The sequence below is a fragment of the Tamandua tetradactyla genome, chromosome 20 (genome assembly GCF_023851605.1).
Source record: "Tamandua tetradactyla isolate mTamTet1 chromosome 20, mTamTet1.pri, whole genome shotgun sequence".
NCBI lineage: Eukaryota > Metazoa > Chordata > Mammalia > Pilosa > Myrmecophagidae > Tamandua > Tamandua tetradactyla.
Window position 1 is genome coordinate 16,380,065 of NC_135346.1, and position 27,933 is coordinate 16,407,997.

At 41.3% G+C, this 27,933-nt stretch overlaps 1 protein-coding gene and 1 long non-coding RNA gene across 10 annotated transcripts in view; one reads left to right on the forward strand and one right to left on the reverse strand.

Annotated features, from left to right (window-relative positions):
* Positions 1-27,670, forward strand: part of LOC143664999 (uncharacterized) — a 131,703-nt gene extending 104,033 nt beyond the window's left edge. Inside the window, exons 3-5 of the long non-coding RNA XR_013166707.1 lie at positions 19,438-19,616; positions 20,178-20,259; positions 25,822-27,670. This is a non-coding gene — a long non-coding RNA (uncharacterized LOC143664999). The remainder of the gene's footprint in view (positions 1-19,437; positions 19,617-20,177; positions 20,260-25,821) is intronic.
* The window catches only part of SPOCK1 (SPARC (osteonectin), cwcv and kazal like domains proteoglycan 1), a 551,382-nt gene that overhangs the window by 18,356 nt on the left and 505,093 nt on the right, over positions 1-27,933 (reverse strand). For 8 of the 9 annotated variants that reach the window (XM_077138526.1, XM_077138532.1, XM_077138533.1 and 5 more), the window contains 3 exons: positions 13,880-13,996; positions 9,769-9,990; positions 3,919-3,981 (listed from right to left, as the gene is read on the reverse strand). In XM_077138526.1, the coding sequence (XP_076994641.1) occupies positions 3,919-3,981; positions 9,769-9,990; positions 13,880-13,996 (402 nt within the window). Of the gene's footprint in view, positions 1-2,368; positions 2,535-3,918; positions 3,982-9,768; positions 9,991-13,879; positions 13,997-27,933 lie in introns of those variants that run through there. The other variant, XM_077138534.1, reaches the window with a different exon arrangement.

Consider the following 27,933-nt stretch of genomic DNA (forward strand, 5'->3'; position numbering starts at 1 on the left):
TCTGAAATCTATTCTATAACAACCTGTTTTTGTACTTTGAAATTTATTGCTTTTTCTTTCTTTTCTTTGTATATATATATATATTTCACGATAATTAAAGAAATGATGCTGAAATTTGCCGAATGCCTTTTCTACATCAATTGATACAATTGTGTGTGTGTGTGTGTGTGTGTGTGTAACTACCCTTATATTCCTGAAGTAAATATCACTTGATCATGATGTATATATACTTCTTTTAATGTGCTGTTGGATTCCATTTGCTAGTATGTTGTAAAGGATTTCTGCATCGAAATTCATAGGGACATTGGTGTGTAATTTTCTTATGGTATCTTTATCTGATTTTGGTATTAAGGGGATGCTGACCTCACAGGATAAATTAGGAAGTCTTCCCTACTCTTCAGTTTCATGGAAGAGTTTGAGAAGGATTGGTACTAATCCTTCTTTGAATATTTGGTAAAATGCAACAGTGAAACTATCTGATCCTAGACTTTTCCTCATAGGGAGGTTTTTGATGGATTCAATCTTTTTACTTGTTACTGGTCAGTTGAGATCTTCTATTTTTTTCTGTGGCCAGTGTAGGGAATTTGTCCTTTTCTAGGAATTTGTCCTTGTCATTTGGGTTGTCTAATTTGTTGATATACAATTTTCCATAACATAAACTATTGATTTGTCATTACTTTTATGCATTTATATTTTATATCTTGTAAGAAGTAAAAATTGGAATACAGTTGTACAGCCATTTGTATTTACTCAGGTTATTACCTTTACTCTAGAGATCTTTATTTCTTCATGGAGCTTCAGTTGTCTAATGTCCTTTCCTTTCAACCTGAACAACTCCCCTTGGCATAGCGTGTAGGGCAGGTCTACATATATACTGCCTCAGCTTTTATTTATGTGTAATTTAATCTCTCTTACTTAGGAAAGAAAATTTTGCTAAGGATTCTTTTTCATTACTTTGGGACATGTTCAAACAGACATCAACATCTGCTCTTCTGAGGCTCCCCTGTACATGACACACTGCTTCTCTTCTGCAGTTCTCACTCTGTCTTTGGAATTTAACTGGGTGATGTTATAATGTGTTTCTGTGTGGGTCTATGCTGTTTGGAGTCATTGAAATTCCTGGTTGTGTATATTCATAGCTTTCATTAAATGGGACAGGTTTTTTGTCATTATTTCTTTAAATATTCTTTCTGCCCCATTCTTTCTTCTCCTTCTTGGATATCGGTATGTTTGATAGTGTTCCATGGTCTCTCATGCTTCGTTCACTTTTCTTTAAATTGTCTTTCTAATCCTCAATCTGAATCATCTCAGTTGTTCTCTTTTCAAGCTCACTGATTCTTCTGCCAACTTGAATCTGCTATTGAACCGCTTCAGGGAATTGTGCTCTGGTCAGTTCCTTTTTATGGTTTGTATCTCTTTATTGATATTCTGTTCATGTGTGTCTATCATTTTCCTGATTTCTTTTAATTATCTGAGCATATTTTAAGCTTTTAGCTCATAAATCCAGGGTTTGGTCCTCTTTATTGATACTTTTAGCCTCTCCTTTCTATGGGCCATAAGCCTCCTTTGCATGCCTTATAATTTTTTGTTGCAGATTGGATGTTTTTATATTTTAATGTTTTATTTCTAGAATTTAGTCACATAGACATCTATGGATGATTTTTTCTTTTTTTTGCTAGCTCCTAGCATTCAACTAAAAGTGCTTTCCTACTCTTTACAGATTGTTCTATATGAGTACCTAATGATGAGTTTAAACAACAGCCTGAAGTGAAAGTATAGGGTCCCACCCTCCTTTTATCAGCATGTAACTTGTCCTGCACATGTGCACATGGCCCTAGGCATTCCCGTTTACATGGATACAAAGTTATCCCTCTTCCCCTAAGAAACAGCTCTTCTTCCCATTCTGGGTGCTGCCCTCTAGGTCCCACATTGAGCATTACAGGTGCCTAAGCAGTCTAGCTGTCAAGGCAAAAGGGAAATTCTAGGTTGGTGAGCCTGTGACGAGTGTTGTGCGTTAGTCTTTCATGCTGCCACAGGGCAGGCTGTCACCCGTACCCTAACTCAGGAGCATAAGCAATAGCACATCACTGCTGGTCTGCATGGAGGAAAAGGAGCTCTTTCAGCAGCCCAAGGGGCTAAGAGACAGAGATATTTGTGAAAGGAAGAGAACAAGTAGAGAGTTCAGGAAATGCTGATCCTCCTTTTTGAGCTGCAAATGGAAAACAGCAGCCCTCAGTAGGAAAAAAAAAGAGAATACTGAGCTGAGCCCTCAGGTTGGTAAGAAGCAGGTACTATTATATTCGTAAGGTAATAGTATTACCATTTTTTATTAGTAGGCAGTAATTACAACTGATTCTAATTTGCTGTTGCTTGTTTTATTTGTTTTTTTTTTGTAAATCTGAATGCCCCTGAATATACAATTATATTAGATTACTCATGCCTGAGTAATCTCCGTATGTGGAGAGATGTGATAAACTTTAACACAAGTTGGGATTCATCGTGTGGTGCAAAGGTAGGCATTTCATCCATGTGATCTGGGAGAAAAATGGAAAATGAGACATTTTATCTCAGGCCATATACCTTACAGGGGTTTAATTACTAATGGATGATAGAAAAAATAAGATATGTGTGTCCAACGAAAATAAATTTTTAAAATATCATTATATAACTACCTGTGGACCTCTGGCACATTTCCCAAACCTAAAATAACATCACTTGTGGAAAGTTAAGCACAAGACCCAGCACTAGAAAAATCTTTGGAAGAGGGATCCAGCCACTATACCTTTAGATCTGAAAGTTGTCTTCTTATTTGAGAGAAGAACTGAGGCCCAGAGAGGTAAAAATTTTTCTTTCTTTCTGACTTAAATGGGGTGTTACGAGGAGCAGAAAGTTGTGAGGGGAGCAAGTGGGGAAAAAAATAATTTGAAAAGACAGAAGTGGGGTGTGCCCCTTCAGGTGACCTAAAAATCAGGAGGTGAAATGGCTAGAATTGTCCCACACGTCTGCAAGAAAACTCATCCCTTTCTCTGAAGTAAATAAACTTCTGAAATGGCAGGCTGCTTAGGGACTACACCTGCCTCTGAATGCTTAACAAGAATAATTCTGTTTTATCGTGGTGCAGATGTCAGCTCCCTTTTTAAAAAGCAAGCAAAGCCACAAGGACTCCTTTCTTCTGGAAACAAATGAGGTTTTACCAACATCTCAGTGACATTCTTGTCTGAATGCCAGGACATCACCTTTGTATGGAGAAAGGAGGCTTCTAGTTAAAAGGAAAAGCTTTGATGAGCCAGCACGTGTTACCTGCACCTTGGCCTCAGATTCACATGTCATAGAAAAAGCACATTCTCACAACCCACTTCTTCTGCTTTAACATTTGGACAAAGAGGAGAAATGTGCATCTCCCCTAGGGATTACATGAAGACAGAGAAATAGGTATGCTTAAGAGTATGCATTTGTTGATCCCTAGCTGATAAATCTCATATTCTTCCTGGGATGGATAAATTGATCTGGGCATCATAGGAAATGCTATAATTTATAGACTTTATAATTTTTAGAGCTGAAAGGGACATTTAAGAGCTCTTTTCAAATGGCCCTATTTGAAAGAAGGCAAAGCTTCAGTTCACTGGAGCCCGAGGTCAGGGAACAGTTAGCAGTGGAAGTGGTGCCGCATTCCAGTCCGGCTGACCTACCCCTGGTCCTGGGCTGACCTTTGGCTCTCTTCTTTCATGGGGCATGCAGCAGTTCTTCTCTTGGTGTCCAGCTGACTGGAATATCACCAGCTGCCTGCTTGAGCCCTGCCTGGGCTAGAAAGAGGCATTTCTTTCACGAAACACTGGTCCCTAATTGAATAACCATTGCCACGCTCAACATGGATGGTTTAATTAGTTGTTTAAACGAGTGGCAAGAAATAGTACTTACCCAATAGGCTTCTCCCCTTGCTCAGCTTCTGAATCCTGTTCATTTCGTTCTGACAAGGGAGACCTAAAAAATAATTTATGAAAGTCAGTTTCCAGATGGTGTGGGATATAATCTCCAATGATCGACTCCACTCTTGACGTGAAATGTAGACAATGACACACCTGGGAGTGGAATTACTCCATATGCTGTCACTATGCGGCAAAACAAATTTAGGCCTTCAGTGTCACTAATTAAAAAAAAAAAAAACAACCTCTTACCATGGGGTACTTAAAATAGGATTTAGGGGCTACTTGCATCATACAGGAATTTTTATTTTCTACTGCCAATACAAGTAAACAGCAGGTGTCTAATAAGTGGTTTGCTAACGTAGTTTTCCTTTATATCAGGAGGTAGATAATCAGCTAAGATTTCTGTGAGCTTGAGAAATGGGATCAGGGTTTATTAGTGGGCTAGTGTTCTGAATCCACAGACCAGACCAACTACCCAGAAGGTAACAGATACGTAATGTACCCCACATCTCGCTGCCGTGAAGACAGAAGATTAGAATGGCTGCTTTGGTCCCCATGGCTCACTGCCCTAGGAAAGGAAAACAGAAGCCTCGAGGAACAACTATTAAGACACAGAAGAGCTCTGGAGGCAGGGAGTATCGTAAGAGTGAGGCCTCCAATAAATCTTGGCTCTGCCTCCTCCCTGTCAAGTATTTTGTGCAAGTCTCTTTACCCCTCTCAGCCTCAAAGTCTTCAGTCACAAAACATGCTGTGCGGGACGCATCTTTTGTGAACCAACAGGAAACCACCACTGCTCGAGAAAAGGACAGATACGGTGAAAGGTACATGGCTAAGTAAGGTATATACGAGAGTGTGGCAGCACCGATAGGAAGGAATCAGAAGCAAACTCATAGTTAGAACCTAGAATATAGGTTGCCAAGGGCTGGTTTGGGGCTTGGGGATTAATGCTTAAATTGTACAGAATTTCTATTTGGGTTGATTGGAAAGTTCTGGAAATGGATGATGGTGAGGGTAGCACAGCATTGTGAGTGCAATTAACAGCAATGAATCATATAGGTGAGTTCAGTTGAAAGGAGAAACTTTAGGTCGCTTTTGTGCTACCTGAATAAAAAAAGATAAAACTCAGGACTGTACAACACAGTGAACTCCACTGTAAATGTTGGACTAGAGTTAAGTACAATTATGAAAGTGTTCTTTCATGAATTACAACAAATGTACCACACTAATGCAAGATGTTGATAATAGGATGGTATATAGGGAAAATATATACCCTAACATAAATTATGGACTATGGTTAATAGTACAGTTATACTGTTCTTTCATCAGTTAAGGTACCACACTAATGCAAAGTATTAATAATGTGGGGATGGTATATGGGAATGCTGTATTTTCTACATGATTTTTCTGTAATCCTACAACTTCTCTAATTTAAAAAAAAATGTTTTTAAGTGTGTGGTTAAGTTTTACCTTCCTAGAGAAGAAATAATTTCCATTTCCAAGCAAGTGACCTCACTAGTTCTTTAGAGTTTGACCAAGACTTGCCTTTGCAGATCTAGTGGGTCTGGGAGGTTCTGCTCTCTTCTTAGGGTCCTGCAGGCCTTGGCAGAGGTGGTGTCATTCTCAGGCGCCCCACCTGGGGCTTGCATTGCCTCCTTCTAGAGGCTTCCCACATGCAGGCCAACCCTCCGGGCACCCACTACAGCTAGCACCCTGTGGATTTCACAGTGCCACCTGGTTTTGCTCCTTATTCCCTGGAGAAACTGGTTGTAAAATGCATTTTGTTCACTTCTGGTTTTAAAATGCTTTCAGAATAAAGGGGAAAGATACCAACTGAAAACAACAAAGGAGAAACGAGCTCTCTCTGTGATGACTGAAGGTCACATTTGTCATGATACATAGCATTTATTGAATTCTTAGGATGTGTGAGGCAATGTTCTAGAACGTTGTCTCAACTAAATGCTCACAATAAGGTAGGTACAATTATTGTCCTGGTTTTTGCAAATGGAAATTCGTATCCTTATAACTACCCAGAAAGATAAAGAAAAAATCATGGCATTGAGAAGACTGTTGCCTCCTGAGAAAGGCAGGGAAATCAAGATCATTCATGTAAATGCTACAGCAGACAGTTTTAATATGAGGCGCGTATACTAATCCTTCTCCCAATTATCCAACAACAATTAAAAAACTCTACTGATTGAGAACGTTTGGTATATTGTATATAAAATACTTAGTATAATGACATGGAACAAATGTTCTTTTATAAATATCTGCTATCTTGCTGTTTTATTATTTTTCTTTTCTTGAGAGTTGGTCTATAAATTTTGTCAAATCTTAAAGCAAAACTCTCCATATTGAAAGATAAGGAAAAATGAATATCTACTCAGAAATGCTACAAGAAAAACAGTGGATAGGAACAAGACAAAACTCCAGATGAAGGCTTCATACATTTTTTTTTTGCTGCTGAGCAGATGAAAATAATTACTAAAGATTTCTCTAAAAAATTCAAAGAATATAATAAAAAAAAGTGTATCTCTGCATTGAACCCATCTTGCAGAGTCTAAGTTGCAAGGATGAAAACAACACAGAAAGAAGGAAATTGAGCAATTAAAGAAATAAAGGCCACATTCAAAGCAATAAAACTTATATGAAACACTCATATTATTCATGTCCCCGAGAAGAGACCAATCAAATGGAACAAAAAAATTTTCAAAGATATATTTAAGAAAGGTCCTGACAATATGATTAAAAAAAAAAGATTTAATTCTGGAGCTCATCTCAAGAGAAAGTGATGCAGATGGAACAAAACTGAGATATATCCTGAGAAATTAAATCTTGAAGGATGAAGAAAGAATCCTTTGGGTGTTTCCAGATAAATGATTACATCACTAATAAAAATTGGAGTGGTTTCACAATTTCCTGTACTGTATCAAATGCTAGCAGAAAAATGTTTAAAAATATCAGGAAAAGAAACGGCTTAACAATATTGTTCAAATACAAAGGAAATATAAATATTTTCAAACATTTAAGGAGTAATTCAGGGAATATAATTGCCATGAAAATTTTTGAAAAAGAAAATGCCTAAAAGTTAAGCAGCAATAAAACTAAAGACTAATATCAAAACCAATGAACAAATAACCCTACCACATGAAGTTAAAAGTGCTCTCAAGTAGTTCTTGGGTCATAAAGACACACAGAGCCATAACTGCAGAATACTACAAATGAAACATAATAAAAATACTAGATTCAATGCCAAGGGTGAACAACTAAAGGAGTGCTTTAGAGAAAATTTTTAGCCTCAAATACATAATAAGTGGGGAAGAGTAAATATGACATTCAACTTTCCTCGAAGTTTTAGGTGAAATAATAGAATAAATGAAATGTGAAAGCAAAGTAGACAAATCCCGGAGGTGGGGAGAGAGGTGGGTAAGGATCTAACAGGACAATAGGAGAAATCCCTCCCCTCTGCTGCCCTGGCCCTGTCACCTCACTTGAAGCATTAGTACTTATGCTCTGCCTCGCTCAGGCTCTGAGCTCTAAGGAACTCAGATGAGGACCACATGATTTTATATCAACTTAAAATCCTAAAGCTATTATTATGCTTAATGCTGAATCATTAAAAGCATTTTTAGTCAAGTAAAAAACATGGCTATTATTTAACATTGATTTGGTGGCACTAGCTGATATAAATAGAAGAGAGAAAGAAATGAGGTATAAAAATTGAAAAGGGAGAGAAATAATGATCACTATTTGCACATGATTTGATTGCACACCTGAAAAATCCAAGCAAGTTAACCAGAATCACTATTCTAAACAAAATGAGAATTTAGCAAGGCATCTAGGTACACAATAAATATTGAAACAACCACCAGTGAGGAAACTTAATGGGGAAAAAAAAATCTATCTCATTTACAGTGGCAACAACAATAGATACAAGGAAAGTGTGATATCTATAAGAACAAAACTTGCAAGTACCTCTTTACTGGTTGATAGGTCCTGTTCTAAGATAAAAGGATGCAATATTATATAACTATCAATTCTCCTGGAGTGACCTATTCTTGCCTGGTTCCAATAAAATACCAACAAGAATTTTTAAACATAAATTCTAAAGTTCAAAGAGGAAAAGAAGAATATAAGAGTATCCAAGAAAATTCTGGGAAAAAAGGAACAAAGGGAGGAGAGGATAGCCCTACCAGATTTTAAAACGTACTTTAAACAACTGTAATATAAACAGTTTGGAACTGGTTTATGAATAGTTAGATAAATAAGACAGAGTATTTAGGAATAGATGTAAATTCATAAAGAGAATATTTCAAATTGGAGGGAGAAAGGTTAGTCAATAAATGACAGAAGGGCAACTAGATAACTCTGTGGGAGTAAAGGCTGGGACCCTCCTTGTCCATATACCAAAATGAAACCCAGTGTGATATAAGATTTAAATAAACAACATCAACAACACATCCAAAAAGTACTGCAGAAAATAAGAGAATTGCTTTACCATCTTAAAGTGGAAATAACTTTTAGGTTAACAATAAGCTTTAAGGCTTCTAATATGCCATAAAATAAGACTGAGGAATTTGACTTTCTTAAAATTAAAAATTTATCTCTAGCAAAATTGCACAAAGTCAAAGTTGGGGATAAAAAATTGCAATACTTTTGACTGAAAACGTTCCAATGTCCTTAATATAGAGAGTTCCTACAAAGAAAACCAGGAGCCTAACAGAAATAAAAAATGTACAAAGAACATATAGACATTTCAAGGAAAAGCAAATTCATGTCTCAAGCATGTATTAAAAATGCCCAACCTAACTCCACAGTAAGAGAAATAAAATATAAGGAAATATAATTTCTTGCTCCTCAGTTTGGCAATGATTGAAGCAGGTATTCTTACTTTTTTTTTGGTGAAAGTATAAATTGGTACCTCTTTGGAGGCCAAATTGGCAATATTGCTCCAATTTTAAAATGAACATGCCCTTTGAACCATGATGTTGTTTCTCTGAATGCATCTCACTATAAACATAGACCCATGCATTTGCCCATCTTTTACTGAATGCCCTTTTGTCATGTCTACACTTTGTTTTTCTTCACCTCTCTGCATGCATTATCTGTACATACATACGTAATTAACTTTCACCATCAGTAGACGTCCTGCTCTCCTGGGGATGGGTTCTGCTGGCTTTATAGTATATGAGTCTGCATACCTGAGCCAGGCTGGCTAGAGTTTTCTGGGTACTGTGACTGAAATTCAGACACAAGGCAGTCTCTGCTGGTCCTATGAATTGTAGACCACCACCCTTAGGCACATGCCTCAGGAAGCTGAGACAGAGAAAGTGAAGCCAGACCATGCTGTCTACAGGGAGAGTCAGCAGTGGCCCCTGGATTTCTTAGTTCCTTGTCTTAATTCCTCCTGCAGGCTGATGCTCAGGTCTGACTTTGGGTATGTGTGAAGATACCCCTGTATCCTTTCCGTATATTCCACAATTCTTGAGTCTGTCTTTCTTATTAGCTCTACTTGTGTTTTACTGTTCACATTGAGAATCTCACCATGACCTTGGGAATTTATAGCCAAATGGTTTCTGTGCCCATTTTAAAGATGAAAACACTGAGGTATGATATGATTAAGGCACTTCCCCAAAGAGAAAAGCAGACCAAAATAAAGGATTCCTCAGATTTTCTAATCTACCATGCTAAAAGTAGAAATAAGGAGAAACAAACCTTGGTGCCTGCCATTAAATGGGATGAATTCTTTATTCTCTGGCTATTTCTTTCTGTCTGCGGATACTATCTGCCTCCCTAATAAAATGATACTTCCCAGCTCGAGGCCCCACCCTTCCTGCCACCTTACCTCCAGGCTTCTGGAAGCAGTAACACCACTCATTGTTAGAGAGCTTGCCGTCCTTGAAAGAGTCACAGGAGTTGAAGAGAGGCTGGATGCAGGGCTCATACTTATCCAGGTAGATAGCATTGATCTCCGACTGGTCCAGCAGGAGGTCATAGTTCATATCCAGCTTGTTGAACATCCAGCCCAGGGAGTCCTTGCAGATGGGCAGGATGCTGGTGTCGAACCCTGCCAAAGGAATGGCATGTCTCAGTCACTGCCAAGCCTTCCTTCTGCGCCCTGCTCACTCCCCAGCTTTCCTACTTCGAGGAGATGCCCAGTGCTCACCAGCCCCACCTCCCTGCGGTGGTTTCCTTCCCAGGGCACAGTCTCAGTGGCCTTCTGCTAGAATTAATCTTTAATTTTAGCTTTATTCTAATGGAACAATTTAAAATGCGCTAAAACAGAAGTCAGCGTTCGATGAAAATCTCATCTAAAGGGAAAAAGTCCCCAGTGTTAATTTGTCTGTAAGGTAAATATGAATTTTCATTTTTAGGTCTGTATGAAACTATGTATGCCCAAAAGGAAAAATACAAAACATGGTGAGTAAGAGGAATAACTTCTGTTCACAAAACCTATGCTTTTACATTTAGGAAAAACCCCAATTATTTGAAAAAAATAAAAACCAAAGAAAGCATGGCAATAAAATGAAACTACGTGGTATAATCCAGAAACACTGATTATATCTCAAAGGATTGTTAAAGCCAAGCAGTCTGAACTAATTAATGGCAAAACAAGCCAGGTACCTGCCTGCTCCCCTTCTTCTTTTCTGCAGTTCCCTAAAGACTTACATGACAAAGAATCCAAATCATCTCAGACAGTATTTTCTTATTTCTCTAGAGGGAAGAATAGTTTTCTTTTAGAATTCGTTGGTTCCACAATGGAAACTGTATATGCTGGGATAATAACTTGGCTTAATACTCGGTTATCACTTCTACTGTAGACAAACCTCAGAGAAGCCATTGCCAAAATCTAAAACTCTCCCTTCTTTCAGAATCAAAGGTGTTGTACAACCCCAGGTTACTTCACAAACTGGATTTCTAGGACTGGTTTTATATTCCCAGACTAATGATGATGACAGTTAACTTTTGTATGATATTGTTACTATGTCTAAAGCACCCTTCTAAGCACTTTCTAACTATCTCGCTGAATCTTTGCAACAGCCTGTGAAATGGCAGTATGTCATCTCTACTTTGCAGTTAAAAAAATAAGGCTGAAGACTTACATTACTTGCTCTGGGTCATACAGTTGTGGAACTGGGATTCAGACTCAGGGAGCCCATGCCTCCTGAGTCTACATTCTGTATCCCTCTTCTCCCTGGGTGCCTTCTGCCTTGTATGATCGTCTTGCCTTGAGAATGTCTAGTATGCCAGGTGGGGAAGGGCAGTGCAAGGGAGTGATCCAGTGTCTGTAATCTAGGGTTATGATGGGGTCGTTTGGGTGACCATCCACTTGATTGCTCACTCCTGGGGTTCTTACCCATAGGTCAGTCATCAAGTCTCCATGTGCAGGAGCCCTTGCTGTGTCAGCAGGATCTCGCTATAACAAAAGGCACTCACCGTTTTTAAAGCAGTGTCTTCACAGAAAGAGCCTAACTCTCCAAAAGCCAGTAAAATAAGTCCAGCACTTCCTCCTCCAGGGTCTCCTAGGATGCTGTGCCTCCCCTTCCTGTCGCTGCCTTAACTACACTTTTGAGAAAAAGACTACCTTAATTCCTTCAGGAGCTTCGGCCACTACAGGCACATAGCTAAGTGCTTAGTACAAATATTTGTTGAGAAAAGTCTTCTAGCTATTGCAGGGTTTACTCCTTTAAATATAAAAGTTTTCCATTTTTAAATTCATTCATTTTAATAGAAATCTAGCACATTCTGGAAAATGCACCTCCCCCCTTTCAGGGAAAGAGTCTATGAAACGTAAGGTAGCTTCTTCTTGGACGCAAGGTCATGAAGATGGCTAGTCCCCACGATGATGATGCTCTCAGGAGCTACTGAGTTACTGAAGTTAATTTACTCTGATACTAAATGGCTCCATATTTTTGCATAGAATTTTTACATAAAATGAATCAATTCTGTACAATATTGGCATTTTAATACATAGGAAAGAAGAATGTTACTGCTGACTGAAGGCCTAGATGAAGTGTCAACTGGTTGGGCAACAGTGAAAAGGTCAAGTCTTCTATATCTTCCCTTTTACAAGGTTCTAGATGAAGTGTACTGCATCTGCCATCTGTGGCTGGGGGCAGGGGGCACACAGCACCCTTCTAATTGGCCTCGAGCATGAGAGACCTCCTGTGTTTCATAGCTTCTGCTTCAGAACTCCTGGACTGAGGAACAGTCCCTCCCTCCTCTGGCCTGCTAGGCTAGCCAAGCATCACTCCTTTCCCTCCCCATCAATTCACAGGCTTCAGGACATCAAAACTAAAAGCCTCTTTGGGGACTCAATTTGCTTCTGGCCAAAGGCAGGTCTTTCCAAGGCTCCCCAGCTGTCTGTGGAAGAAGTCTCCCAGGACTGGAGGCTGTTAGGAGCAGTTCTCCTTACATAAATCTCTTTGTTGAAAACTTGCTCAGAAAGCCCAAGAGCCTAACTTTAGGCCATGTGTGAATTAACTGCTCACAAACTCCCAGAGAAACCTCCAGCAGGAATGAAAAGAAACCATCACTCACCACCATCCCCCAAAATACCAACCACTAAGGACCATTCTTTGGACATGTATATTCTAGGAGGTAAACGCCACCTTTCCCTTAAAGTAAAAGATCCAAACTTAGCATGGGCCCTCATATTTGCACTTTGATGGAGTTTCCCCATACTTTTAACTCAAGTGTTTAAACATAGCCATAATCACCATTCTCCACTGTATCCCAAGATGGCTATGGATAGCAAAGAATAACCAAAGATTAAGGAGACAATTTTAATTTGGCTGAAGACCACATGCTGGTTAAACTTTGGATCACAATTGCCAGTGTAACTTCTTCCAAGAGCATTACTTTCAGAAATTCTGTCCAAACAAGTAATAGCCTAGTGTGGAGGCAGGGATGAGGTGAAAATACACTCTGTTTTAAACAATTTGCTTTCATATTTTGACACAGAAATATAAAAATGGCTACCTAGAAAAGCTTGTTAATGAAGCTATATGTTTTGGAACAATTGTGTTCAGTAATCCATTATGCTGGTTGGCCACACACAGTATGGTGAAGTCTACCTATATCCACCTTGAGTGACAGAGATCCCATCAAAGTACAAATAGAAGAACTCACCCTGAGTTATCTCCCAACCTATAAAGCAGCTCTGAGGGGGAGCTTTCCCAATTTAGTAATTGAAGCCAATGAAGGCTCATTAAGGAAACTGCACTTGTCTGGGAGTTTCTGTGGAAACCGAAATGCAGTCTGACTGATGTATACAAAGATATATTGCCAAAGATGTTTGCTACAGTGTTGTTTATAATAGCTAAATAATAATAATAATCTAAATGCCACAAAATAAAAGTCTAATTAAATTACATTATATCCATTAGCCGTGATTCTTATAGCTATAACAAAGCAGAGCACTACTTATTGATGTGGAAAGATAGAGCATGTTGCTAAATGATGAAATCAGGTCACAAAACCATCTAATATATGATTCAAATTTTGTATATAAATGTATATACATACATATGTGTGTGTATGTATATATTTAAATATATACAAATATTTTTCCTTTATGATGAAAAAAACTAGAGGTATATATTATAACAGGTTTACAGTGCTTCAAATGGTGAGTTATAGATATTTTTGTATTCTTTTTCCTATATCCTTAATGTACTTTCCAAAATGTCTATAACAAACAGATAGCACTTTTGGTTTGTAATCAGAATTTTAAAATATTCAAGTTGTTGTATTTCCTGATTCTAAGATGTTACCCCCTCCTCCAAATGTGAACATTTCTGAAATTGGTACATATTTCACAATCAATGTGTACATTTAATGTAGTGCTTCTTTTTTTTCACTCCAAACTGCTATTGCCAAATCAATAATGTCTCTTAAGTAAGGAATTGTGGCATTTAAAAGGAAATAAGTTGGCAGAAGTAAAGTGGCCTTACTGCCTTGGGCTGTGTCAGAGCTGGTGGGCTTGATGACTCTATTGGCGTCCTCATGAAGCGCTCCAAACCAGTCTTTCAGCCGGGAAGCGAGGTTCCTCAGCTCCTTGTCTATGCAGGCTGGAGAAAAGCAGATGGAAGAAACAGTGAGTCTGTGGCTCTCTCCTCATTAGCTCCCTGCCTTCAATGTGTGATGCCTTTGCAAAGCGATGTCAAAACAAACCCCCCTCTCCAACCACAGTATAACTCCTGTCCCAGTCCGAAAGCACCCTAAAGAATGTGCTGTCACAAGCAACGAGTATGGCAGAAAGAGAGCCTGGTCTCCCAGAGCAAGCAGCCATCACTCAGAACTTGAATTTGGACTGCTTCTGAGCTCTGACAGCAAGCTGTTATGCTCAGAGTCGTACAGCATCTTCCAAAGATGGTCACAGATCCCTCTTATAACCAGATAGAACTTGCTATTGCAGTTTTGCCAGAGAAGATCACATTTTCCACTAAAGTCCTGCCAAGAGATTAACACCCAGAAAAAGCTAATGCTCTTAGGGAGAGGTTGCCTAGGACACCAGAAGATTCCAGTAATAGTGCACTCTCAATTTTGTTTCAGCCTAGGGTTTGGATTTGTGGAACTGGGCTATATTTCTGGTCTTTCTATAGACTTGTTCTTGACTTGCTACTATAGACAGAAGATGCTTTCTCCAGGGAAGGCCCCTCTCTATTTGCAGCCCATTTATAACTCTCCAGCCCATCTTTTAGGGTATGACAGAGTAGTCATTGGGGTAGACAAATACTCTCTGCTGAGAACAAGAGAAAAACCCAGGTAGGTAGGTAGGTAAATAGGTAGAGGCAGCTGTTTAAAGGCCTTACAGAATGATGGGGTAAGGAAAATGTGCAGGGAGAAACCCCAAAGAAGGAAAAACTGCAGAGAAAGGAGCTGATGCCTCAGCCCAGCATCTCCTACCCTCGGGGCTCATGCTGGTTCTGGGTACCGAGGATCCTGACAAAGGACTCAGCAGTGAGCCCCTACCAGGCGGCAGGAAAACAGCAGTGGGCTTAGAGGCCTGCAGCAATGGACGGGCTGACATTGAGACCTGAGCGGTCCAGATCCCATGAGTAAGAAGGAACCAAGACATGAGCCCCACCAGTGCGGCTTTTCCCAACTTCTGAAGCTGCCAGGCAGCTGGCAGAGCCGAGTCCTGACCCTCCTGTGGTGTGGAGGGGACGGAGGTCAGGACCTGCCACACAACACCCTGGCGTTCCAGCACAAGTCCTGGCGACGGGGACAGAGGGGGAGGCCTGCTCGCCGCGCTACGACCCAGGCTTGGCTCTGCGCGGGCCCTGACAGAGTTCAGGCGTGCAGCCCATCTGCCCCTCTCCCAGAGCACAGGGCGACTCCTCTCCGGAGGAAAATTATACCATACAGGTCCTCTCTATGCTTTTTGATATTTTTATTTTTAAAAATTTTATTGTGGTGATGTAACATAATATTTGCCATTTTAACCATTTTTTAAATGTACAGGTCAGCGGCATTGATTACGTTCATCGTATATGCAACCGTCACCATCATACATTACCCAAACTTTTCATCACCCCAAGTGGCAACTCTGCACCCATTAGGCAGTAACTCCCCATTTCCCCTTCCCCCAGGGCCTGGTAACCTGAAATCTAAGTGTTCTTTCTCTGAATTTGCCTCTTCTAGATATTTCATATGATTGGAATCATACAAGCTTTGCTATTTTTTTTAAATCATTTTTTAAAGTAGAGAAGTTGGGGGTTTACAGAAACAGCATGCATAAGATATAGGGTTCCCATATTATTAACACCTTGTATTGCTGTGGAACAGTTGCTGCAATTGATGAAAGCACATTTTTAATTGTACTATTAACTATAGGCCATGGTTCACTCAGGGCCCACTGTCTGCGTAGTGTACTTCCATGGGCTTTTAAAAAAATTTTTATTCTGTTACCATATAGACAATCTAACATTTCCCCTTTCGATCACATTCAGATAAATATCTCAGTGCTGTTAATTATGTTCAAATGTTGTGCTACCACCACACTCACTCATTACCAAAACATTTCCATCATTCCAGATAGGAACCCAGTACATTTTAAGCCTTAAATTCCCATTCCCCATTCCCATCCCATCCCATCCCCTGGTGACCTGTACTCCAGATTCTGGCTCTATGAGTTTACTTATTCTAATTATTTCATATCAGCGAGATAAACACAATAATATTTGTCCTTTTGTGTCAGGCTTATTTTACTCAACACGATGTCCTCAAGGTTCACCCATGTTGTCGCATGTGTCAGGACTTGGCTGTTCAAAGGGAAAGAGTGGAGCACAGCCTTGGATGTCTGCATATCACGATGCACCTCCAGAAAGCTGGAGATCCCCCAATTTTTGCTAACTCCATCTAGTGCTGCCCAGTAGAACTTTCTGCTCTGATGGAAATATTCCACATCTCTGCTATCCTATATGGGAGAGATTATTTACACTTATGACTGTGGACCACTTGAAATATGGCTAGCACAACTAAGGAACAGAATATTAATTTTATTCCATTTTAGTTCATTTTAAATTAAATAGCCTCACGTGGCTAGCGGCAACTTCATTAGACAGCCCAAGAATTCATTTTTACCTATTTCCTATGTGACCAAAGTCAGTTTTTTTCCAATGTATTTGTCTTACTGGTTTTTCGAATGCTGTGATGTTTGCTCTAAGCTTACCTGGAAATCTTCTATTTAAAAACACTGGATTTGTATAGAATAACAACAGTAACAGTAACAAAAATCACAGCTTGCACATACTGAATACTTACCACATACCATACCCTTTGCAAACACTTTATACACACATTGGGTGATTACAGTCATGTAATGATGCTATTATCCTGGGTTTACAGATGAGGACACTGAAGCTCTGAGAGGTTAGTAAAGCTGGGAGTTAAGTCCAGGCAATGTGACTCAAGAACTGTTACACTCTGCTGTCTGCCAAGACATTTCTCAGTGCTATTTCCTGGCTGGTTTTCAAAGTACAGTCATCTTGCGGTTGTTAACAACTTAGATATAAACAATGGACAAAGAAATTGAATCCATGCTTTGCAGAGTTTAGAGTCTGGGTCCCGGCCTGGGATGAAGGCAACAGCCATGAGTGAAAGTGTCTGGGTTCCACAGATGTCCCCTCTAGTATGTCGATGGGGAAAGCGTTGCCCCTTCTGATGCTGGAGGCAGCAAAAGTTTGCTCTCCAAAAAGACATAAGCCAGGCAAAGGAAAGATGGGCTTGATTGAAGATATGGATTATAAAATTGAGCAGAGGAGACATGCTCTAACATGGATGGACTTTGAAAAGATTATCCTATGTGAAATTAACCAGATACATAAGAATATAGAAAGAAATCCCACAACTCAACAAAAAGGCAACCCAATTAAAATATGGGCAAAATACTTGAATAGACATTTTTCTAAAGAAGATATATAAATGGCCAACAACCACATTAAAAGATGTTCAACATCATTAACCATTAGGGAAATGCAAGTCAAAATCACAATGAGATACTGTTTCACACCCATAGAAAGGCCACTGTTAAGAGAATGGAAAATAACAAGTGTTGGAGAGAATGAGGAGAAATAGGAACATTCGCTCATTGTTGGTGAATATAAAATGGTGCAGCCACCGCAGAAGACAGTTTGGAGGTTCCTCTAGAATCTAAATATAGAATTACCTTATGACCTGTCAATCCCACTTCTCAGTATATACCCAGAAGAATGGAAAGCATGGACTCAAGCACATATTTGCATACCAATGTTCATAGCAGCATTATTCACAATTGCCAAACAATGGAAACCACCCAAGTGGTTCATCAACTGATGAATGGATAAACAAAAATATGGTCTATACATACAATGGAATATTATTTGGCCATCAAAAACAATGAAGTCCTGACATATGTGACACCATCTTTAAAGTTGGCTGGGAAAGAAGATAACACACTCCCCCAGCCCCTTCAGTCCAGGAACCAGCATCTCAGGCTAAGCCAAGCCCACTGAGAGAAGGGGAAGTAGTTGTTGATGAAGGCTGAGGTTCTTAGCCTTCTCTGCCCAGGTACTAAAACCAGTCCTCAGGAGCAGGCACGCCCCAAATATGTATTGGCTTCATCTCAGAGCTTCTGGAGGGATCTCGTGCTTACTTTTCTGATACTCCACAGCTTTTTTTTCTGAATGGAATGGGATATGGACCCTATAGTTGATCTCACATTTGAAAATGGAAAATTGATAGCATCTGTTTCTTCTCCATTGCCATGCATATCATATATTCTGAATGTTCTCCGAGCAGAGAAAATTGCTAAGTCAACTTGCAACAGAAATGAATCCCCATCTCCCGCTGCAGGATAAATTAGTCAGTCATGTTTAACTAAACCCTGGCAGATGTGCAGGTAATCTGTATCTTTAGAAGACTGCCAGATTTCCCCCAGGTTTTCCAAAGTACACAGGCTTTAGATGGCTGATGAAAGCAAGTACTGGAATCTTGAAAGAGTGACTCTCTCACTCAGGCAGGGACGAGTCCACAGGCAGGGTGCCACTGGTGTGGGTGCAAAGAGATCAGAAAGGCACAATGGAGAGAGGAAGCAGTCAATTACGCCCCTGTCCACTCATGGGGTCCTCAAACGAATGGTCCTGAGGAGGAGGAAGTCAGACACAGTATGCCTGGAGCTTGATACATCCCCAAAAATAATCGCAGAAGACAACCCTGCAGAGAGCTGTGTGTTTAGGCTCAGGATTGCAGCTACAGAAGACTGGCAATGAGCGAAAAGTGCTTGCATTCTAAGGTGCCTCTCACCACCCCAGGTCAATGTATGGACTGCAGATTATTCCTTTCAGACTTGGGGGCCCAAAGACCACATCCCACATACTCAGTTCCTTCCTGTGGGAAAAAAAAAGGAAAGCTGCTTCCACCTTCCATCCTGGCACTGCCCTGAATGGGGTCAACCCTGTGTCTCTTGGAGAGAGGGGCCTAACTGGCTCTCCACGTCTCCTGGGGAGGAGGGGGGCACTCAGGCCACCAGCAAGGGCCTCTTAGAGGAAAACAACTGGGCCAGCCTGGCAGGGTTTGGTTCATTCACCAAGACTAGGCCCTTTTCCCTCTGCTACCATGTTACCTTCCTGAGTGGATAAATAGCAGCCAGTCCTCTCTGTTCCTCCCATCTTCAATTATATTCTCTCCTGCCTTCCACCTAGGCTTTAACTCATTCTCCCGGTCATCTCTGCCCAGTGTCCTGCTTCTCCCCACAATGTTTTCCCAGTTGCCTTCCGGTTTTTATAGGCTGTCCCATGTTTTTCTCACGTGACCTCACTCTGCTTCAGTATGGCTGGTGTGACCGCAGCATCTCTGAGGCTCACCAAACCCTATCTGTGCCTCCTCCAGTGTTCAGAAGATGGCGCCCCAGACACTCATTTCCTTGGGGCATCACTTGGGGACTGTCCTGGCTTCCTCGGCCTTTCTCACCCAACCTGCACTTGGCCATAAAAAGTTCTCACAAGCCCTTCTGCTTCTCACATCCCAGTGCAGGTTACTACCCTCACCCCCCGCCAGGACATCCACGACAGGCTCTCCATGGCTCCCCCATCTGGCTCCCCACATCCTCAGATCCATTCAGCATCCAAAGTGATCTTTCTAAAGTGGACATCTGATCAAGACACTTGACTCCTCAAGCCACTTCAGAGGCTCCTGATGACTCTCCAGGTAAGCCCCAGTGCTGCAATGTGACCTGAGGGTCTGGAGGATATAACGGCCATGAATCTTGCAGACACTTTTCTATATTCTCTCTTCCCTGGCGCCTGTGCCCCAGCCTTACTGCCTCTCCTACCCACTCTTCTGCCTGTAACACACCTCTTCTCTTTGCCGTGCTCATGCTGACTTCTCCATCAGGCTTCAGCTTTATGGTCACCTCCTATTAGAAGGCTTTCCTGACCATCCGTCCAGGAGAGTCTTCCCCCTTTTATATGCCCCTGAGGCCCTGCTCCTCTGATGGCACGTGTCACATCTATCATTTCTCTTCCAAAGCCCCCCTCCCCCTGTGCATCATGGCAGCATAAACCAGGTCCTGAGTCTGTTTCAGCATCTATCACAGCCATTTCCTGGCAAGAAGAATATTCTCAATACATAATTATTGGCTGAGTATAATTGCTACCTTTGTAAACTTTAATTTTTCCATCTGCAAAATGGTAAAACACAGCTCACAGGCATACAGCAGGAACTTGATAAATTTCTATCCTGTTCTTTCCATATCATTCTCTTTAATAGGTTCGAATTTCATTGTCATGCTTTTTAAGACTGAGGATATGCCTGTGATCAAAAGAATAACATTTCTGCACTACTTTCACAGGTGGGTCAGTAGAGTCCGGTTGCAGTTTATGTCTGCCTTCTCCCGAGTCCATAAACTCTGTGCAGGTAGGGATCGGTCCCGTGTCCCCACACCTGTATTCCTGCCACATACCATATAGTCTGGTGTACAGCAGTTGTTCAAAATACATTTATCAAAAGAAGCATGAATGAATGAACACATTCCCAGAGTTGAATAGCTATTCACAGGCTGCCACAGGATTTGAATAAGAGACGCACATCGGAGTCCACAGGAGTCAGCTTGCTGGGCCATCCCTGTGCGCTGGATAAGCTCCTGGGATCGAATGGGCTTGTGGGCAACCAGCAGTAACTGATTTAATTGAGACACTTGGTCTATTCTATGAGCAGAAAACAATGAAAACATCAGGCTTCCACCTGTAAGAGCTGCTCTGCCAAGGCTGCAGGTGAGGCAGCTAGCTGGGCCCCACGGGACGAGGGCAGGCGCAGGAGGCTCTTGCCTTCATTAGCTTTGGCGAGAACAGCGGTTCTCCTGAAGGACTGAGCACAGCCTGCTGCCTTCCTGCTATGCTCCCAGACGCACGTGTCACTTGTGCAGCTACTGGGGCTTCATTAGAGAAAAGTCTAGTGCCATAGCACGTTACTATGTGAAAAAAAAGACAGCTCCCTCCCCTAAGAAAGCACAGCACTCGGGCAGAGAAGGGCCCAGGTAATTTGGTGCTCTCCCAATGTACTTTTCCTGTCTGTTTGGAAAATATAAACAAAATGCAATAAGCAAGTGTAAATAAGGTACTTGTGGCCTCCATGGAAGTTATATGGCCCTGGAAAGATCATTTGGATTGCTTTTTTCACATGGGCACTCTCCCCCCTCTCCCTCCCCAAGGCATGGAGCTTTAAGGGGCCTTAAGCTAGTCTGGATTTGAATGTAGGCAGTGTTCCAACCAAGCCTGGGATACATCATGAGTGACCCAGCTGATGCGGAAGGAGAAGGATGTACTGTCGCCAATTTCGTCTGGCAGAGAAGCTTACTGCCACCCTGTTGGGCTACAAGAGACAAGGGAGGATGCTCTAATCTATTAAGACTTTCTTACAGGCAGTTCAGACAGCCCAGATAGTAGCTACTGGAGAGAGAGAGGGACAGAGAGGGAGAGAGAGAGAGGAGATTGCATCCTAACCAAGTGAGTGTCGGTAGCCTGGCACCGCCTGCCCCCTGGCAGGGACACTCATCTTCCCTGGTCCTTCTAGCTCCCCTCAGACAAAGCCAGGAGCTGGAGGTTAACAGGTGAAAAGGCTTCAAAATAAGCAGTGATTTTAAAAGGAAAGAGACAGGAGCTAGGAAGTCTGAGCTTCTTTGAGAAGTGTTCCCAGAGGCTGCAACTAGCTTTCCAAGCTTGTCTAGCTTCTCAGTGACTCTGGGGACTGAATGACACTCAAAAGTTCTTTCAAGGGCTTGGACAGCAAAGAGGATGAAAGGGAAACAAGAGTTATTAAAAATATTAAGTCAATGGCATAAAGACTGGGAGTGGTGGCAGAAGATAGAAATTCTGTATATTGGTAAAAGAGCTAAAAAGTGAAAGACCAAAGTGTATGGGAGAAATGATCTGCATGTTAAATCTCCTAAACAACTAAAGCCACATTTGAACGCCCAATTGGGGACATCTGAAAATGGCCACTCTGGCACACAAGCGCTGTAGGACATCCGTAACCCTCTGCTAGGGAACCAATTACTGGTGCACCCTTGTAGCTCTTGGAATTTTTCAGCTAAGGAGCCAAAACAAAAAATTAACCCACCCGTCACCTGGAATGACTTCCCCCGCCAACCTCAGCCTCACCAATGCTTAGCTCAGAACTCTGGCAGAAACTAACAGGAAAACAACCTAATTAAACTTGAGTGCCTCACGTGCAATTAAAGAGGTGGGCCAGTCTTGAGCTTTCTTTGGGAGCAGACCAGGAGCCCTCTCAGAATGGAAACCTGGTGCTGGCACTTTCAAACTAATCTCCTTTCGTCCTCCTAGGGGCTATTGCGAATACTTAATCAGAGGGGTGCTGGATCAATGGACTTGGAATGTTTGCAATTAGCATCTCCTGTAAAAGGTCCAGCTGGGTCTTCTTTAGGGAAGAGACTATGCCCTGGGAGGCGGCTTCCCAGAGCCTGGATCCCGAGCAAACACAAGGATGCCTTCCTGAACCGCCTCGCCCGGTGCCCAGCCTCTTTCCTCCATACTGCCTTCCCACGCAGCTGGAAGCCATCGGGTACTAACTGCTTCTGAGTGCAGGACCATTGTTCCTCTTCACGAGCAGGAACAGCATCCCCCGTGTCGCTGAGTATTTGGCTCACCGCAGGTGCCCTGTGGCTTGGAGATTGTGCAGAAATTCTGGGATGTGTGCTGCACTCAATGGAGCTTGAGAGAGCGGGAGAATGAGCAAGTCTATGATTCCCATAGGAACGAGGGTAGTAATAAACTGGAATATAAATAGATGAGAGTTGATTCTGCTTAGCACAGTTTTAGAAGCAATAAACAGAGTCATTTTGCTTTAAAAGCATCCAAGGGGAGTCAGGGGAGAGTAACGAGGCTCTGGAGTCAGCTAGAGCTGAGCTTGCGTCCCAGCTCTGCCTGTGAGTGCAGACACATTACTTTTCCAGTCTTCAGTTTCCTCATCTGCAAGAACTAGCCCATAGGGTTGCGTTGAGGATTAAACTAGAACATACTTCAGCACAAGGTTTAGCATGTAGTTAGCACTCAGTGGCTACTGGCTATGATACCATTTGTTTGCAAACACAGGGCAGGCACACCGGTCAACCAGGTAGAAAAGTAAAGGAATCCAGAGTGTGCATATGGTATTTTCAGATGCAACGTCCACATGAAGCCCTCCTGCAAAATACTATTTTTCTTTCTTATATTTAAGAGAAGATTAGATGACAGCAAAAAGTAAGATTCAAACCCAGGTGTCCTAAGGTACAAGTTCCCTGATCTGCTTGGGGAAACCACAACTCTGCTCATCCATGGTCTCCCATTAGATGCCGCGCAGCCTCTTCCACCCACCGCATGCCTTCCCCGGCACGGGAAGGTTTTCGGTGCTGGGCGCTGGAGTTCAGTCTCCTGAGTCTTACCACCCTGCGTTTGAATTTTAGTTCTCAGTGCACGAGATGTTGTTCTTCAGGAGGCCACTGCTCTTTTCCGTACCTCTGTTTCTTAGCCTGTAAAATGGGGATACTAACTGTATCTACCTCATGGGGCTGCAGAGAGCAGCTATTGTGCTCTCCTCTGAGGGACTGCAGGAGCTGGTGGCACTTATCCTTGAGAGGTTAATAAGCTTCCAGCCATAAGCAATTTTAGTGCAGGAAATCACGACAGCGGCTTACTGCAGAGATTTTAAAATTAGATTCAAGGAGAAGCCCCTAATTAGAGATCATCTAACAGAGATTTGAGCAGGATTATGCCTGCTCAACTTAAATGTACCAATACATGTGTTATTACAATAATTCCAGTTTTAACTTTTTGGTGCCTAAATCAACAATATATATACGTGCTCTTATCCTCAGGGAACCTATTTTATGTAAAAACAGGCAGGAGCAAAGGAATTAGGGCCCAGTTATTCATGAGTGTGCTAATAAAGTCATTCTTAAAAAGCAGTCTTTGGAAGAGCTTAAAATACTGACATCAAACTTGGAGGAAGATGAGATAAACTAATTAATAGTACAACCTATAAGCTAAGAAGGATACAATTCTCTATTAAATCCATTAAGACTATTCCTGGTAACCTGATACCAGGAGGAGACTTTAATTATTCCCTTGATTCTAATGATAATCCTTCATCTGGAAAAGAAATTCATTTAGGACTTGCACAATATCTGAAAATGTGCAGCGGTGGAGTAACAATCCCCTACCCTCTGAATAATCTAGAGTTGGGGGGGGGGCATTAGCTAGATGAAACAAGCATTTTCTGATAAAATTCACAGCCTTTTATATACTCTGGGGTAAAAAAAAAAAATTCTATATATAAAATATTGATTAGAAATACCACTTCTTTCTTTAATAGTGTTTCCCAGCCAGTGGGTGTGCATTTCTCTATGTGGGAGACCTGGAGGAGATCAGCAGTGACTGCAGAAAAAGTGACATAATCAGTGGTTTTACTGAAGGATTTCACAGCCACCAGATTTGTTAAGGCGTCAATTAATAAAAACTAAGCTAGGGCAATGACAACTGTTGTGCTCTTGATCTATAATCAGCAATCTAGGGCCACGTATGGGAAACAGGCCCAAAATGGATTACTGAGACATCCCAGGTGGCCAGAGCCCTGGGAAAAGGGATGGGTTTGTGATGGCTGATCCCTGCATGGGCCATCAGAGAAGCCAGACTGGACTTCATCCCTGTTTGCCAGTCCTGGTGCCAGGAAGAGCCTGAAAGCCACTGCATTTTGTTAATATAGGGGTTCTGAGTGTCTGGTGGCAGTCAGGAGAGGCTTCCAGGAAGAGGCATGATGTTCAAATGTTACAAAGGCAGAAACATTCCAGGGGGGTCTTCAAAATAATGAAGAAGCCAATATGAATGAGTGAGTTTATACTTAGGATTAGTTTCACTCACATAAACCCCACCAACTTTAGCATGGTTAAATCTAACTCTTTATCACTGTTTGTGTGTGTCTGCATGTACATATATATACTGTATATCAGTTTATAAGATATTCTTATATCTCACACATTATATATGCATATATACTTTCCCAGGGACTTCTGACACAGGTAACACTGATTGTTCCAGGACTGACCTATAAGCCTACACCTGCAGGAGGTTTTAGTGACAGAAAACATGTTTTCCGGGGACACATGAGATGACTCCATTCCTAACTGACCATTTGCATCCAGTTTTACCTGTTCAAATTCAATGTCCAAAATCTAGGTATTATTAAATATAATTCTACTCTTTATGTTTTTCTTTACCTAAAGCATCCACATGTTCATGTGTGGTTTTACCTTTAAAGATAAAACACATTTATATTCTTATTTAATGGGACAGGGAGCCATAAAGGCTAGGTGAGGGAGCCTGAACGCCAAGCTCAGGGTGTGAGGTCTGATCCTGAGCACAGTGGGGAGCCTCGGGGTGTTGGGAACCAGGCAAGGCCGTTGATATCAGAGGGTGGGGGGAAGGCATCCGCGTACTTTCATTCAGAGATTAGGTGGCAGGCCAGATCCCCTTACCTCCTCCTCACCACTCCTCCCTCCCCCTGGTCCAGAGAGGATGGCGACAGGGGTTTATGGACTGAGTGGGAGGATGCTAGCACCACATCCTTTTTGTGACAAAGGTCCAGCAGCAGGCCCAGGGACCCTGAAGTCAGGGGTAAGGGAGTGGGGGGGCTGGGACGGAGAACTTCCAGTTGGAATTGAGATCAGAGCAGAAGGGAGATGCCTGGAGCAGAGGCAGGCTGGCATCTTACCTTCAGGCTCCTCATGGACAAACTGCTGAAATATCAGAATAAATAAAATGGGCAAAGGAAAAATTGTCTCTTGAAACAATAAGGGGCATGTTAGGCTATTCCAAATCCTGCCAGGTAGAGTATTTGACTCACTATTCTTTTCACCTTTCAGGTCATGAACTCACTCTAAATCTGTCTTCAAGCTGGAAGCCATGGGGCATGAATAAGTATAGTGACTTGGCATGAAAAGAATCAAGGCATCACCTGCTCTGGACTCAGAAGACCCCATGCCTGGCACAGAAATGAAATATTAGCTATTATTGTTTCTAAATCCAGTAATACCGCTATGTTTGGTTGAAATTGCTGTTTAGAGATCCAGTATCTAACATGGTACTATAAAGGATCTAGCAATTTCCCTCTTTTCTCCTAAATATCATTTATAAACAACAATATAAACAGAAAAAAAAACATTAACTTCATGTTCAGGAAAGGGAGAGATATAATCCACAGGCTTGAAAAATACAGCAGATGCCACCTGGATAGAAGTGAAGAGTAAAAGGTCTAGGGGGCCAATTATTAAAAACAAGAACAAAAAAATAGCAAAAATATGTTTCTAATAGGCACAGGGATCCTCCTGAAGTGATAGGTCAAAATTTCCTATTGAGCAACAACTAAGATATCTGGAGGAAAGGACAAAGTGCAAATTAAGCATTAAGCAGAAGCTGTTAAGGAACAAAATGCAAGGACAGTAGGAAAATAATGAGAGGGCCAAGGGACAGCAGATCTTAGAAAATGCCTACAAAATTAGACTTCCTTTAGGCAACGGGCTTACCCAAAATTCAACTTGCACAGAGCAATAGAATTGGATACAGTGTGAACCCAAATGATGGGAACAGCCCTCTTAGGCCTCATCTGTTTCCTAGAAACAGAAAAGACAGGACAACACAGAGGAGCCATTTTAGCAGGAAGCCATGTGTCTCTGGGGAAATCACTCAAGCAGAGAGCCTTTGGATTGTGAGGTCTGCCAACACATCCTGGTTTCTTTCCCACCCACAGCAATCTCTTAGAATAGCTAGGCCAGGAAGATCTGATTCATTTCCAATAGTAGTTAAAAAAAAAAAAAAAAAAGGAACTGTACATTGATGAAAAGACTTCAAAAGATGAAAAAAAATGTGAGAAAGAGCAGCAAAATGTACCATAGATTATTCAGCAGAAAAAAAGGGAAAGATATAAATAAAAAAAGTTTAATGCTATGAATTAAAATGAACCACCATATTTATAAAGAAAGACAATAAAGTAGTATACAAGAACTCAGAAAACTAATGAAGAGACAATTCCAGAGATAGCATAAGTATTTAAAAACCAGGAAAGCAGTAAACAGAAAAACCAAAATCACCATACAAACATTTAATCCAAAATTGGAAAAAAGCACAAGGGGGGACAGATACTGTGGAAAACACAGCAAAAAATAATGATGCTAGAAATGAGAAGAGTAAATAAAACTAAAATGATATAAAGTAGTTACAAAGGATCAGAGAGTAAATGACAGCTAGAGAAAACAGCCAAAGGAAATCCTACACGTACATAATTGAAACCTCTGAGGAAACAAAAGAAAACGATGGAACAGGACATTAAACCATTTCTGAAATAAAAGAAGAGTTGAATCTACATATTGAAAAGGCAGAATGTAAGCCAGGGAAAATTGACCCAAAATGGTCAATACTAAGATTTTTTCCTAATGAAGTTAGTGGATTTTAAAAATAAAGAAATAATGACTCAGTAGCAGAAAAGATATCCAAGTTACTTAGGAGAGAAGAAGGCTGCCCTCAGATTTCAGCACAGCAGTTTTCAGAGCCAGAAGCCAGTAGAACAATATTTGAAACATAGTCAAACAAGTAAGACAAACCAAGGATTTTATGTCCACCTGAGCTATTCTCCAAGAACAAATAAAACAAAAAACAGTCTTGAATGTACAGAAACAGGGAATATTGTCCCCATGAGCCCTTCCAGAGTAGCTTCTAGAGGCCTAATTTTAGCCAATCGTAGGGATCCCTTAGGAAATATATTTATTTATGAATGAACGGATATAGAGATTGGGGTGACAGATAGGAATACAATGTTATTTGACCTGACAATGAAGAAATGCTATTTGAGAAATGGAGAGGAAGGGAAGAAGGAAGAAGAAGATGCAAATGAGCACAAGTTTGCTTATTGTTTCATTTGCAATAGCTGGAGGTCAGATAAAAGCATTGATAGATAATAAATAAGGAATAGAAGCCTGAAC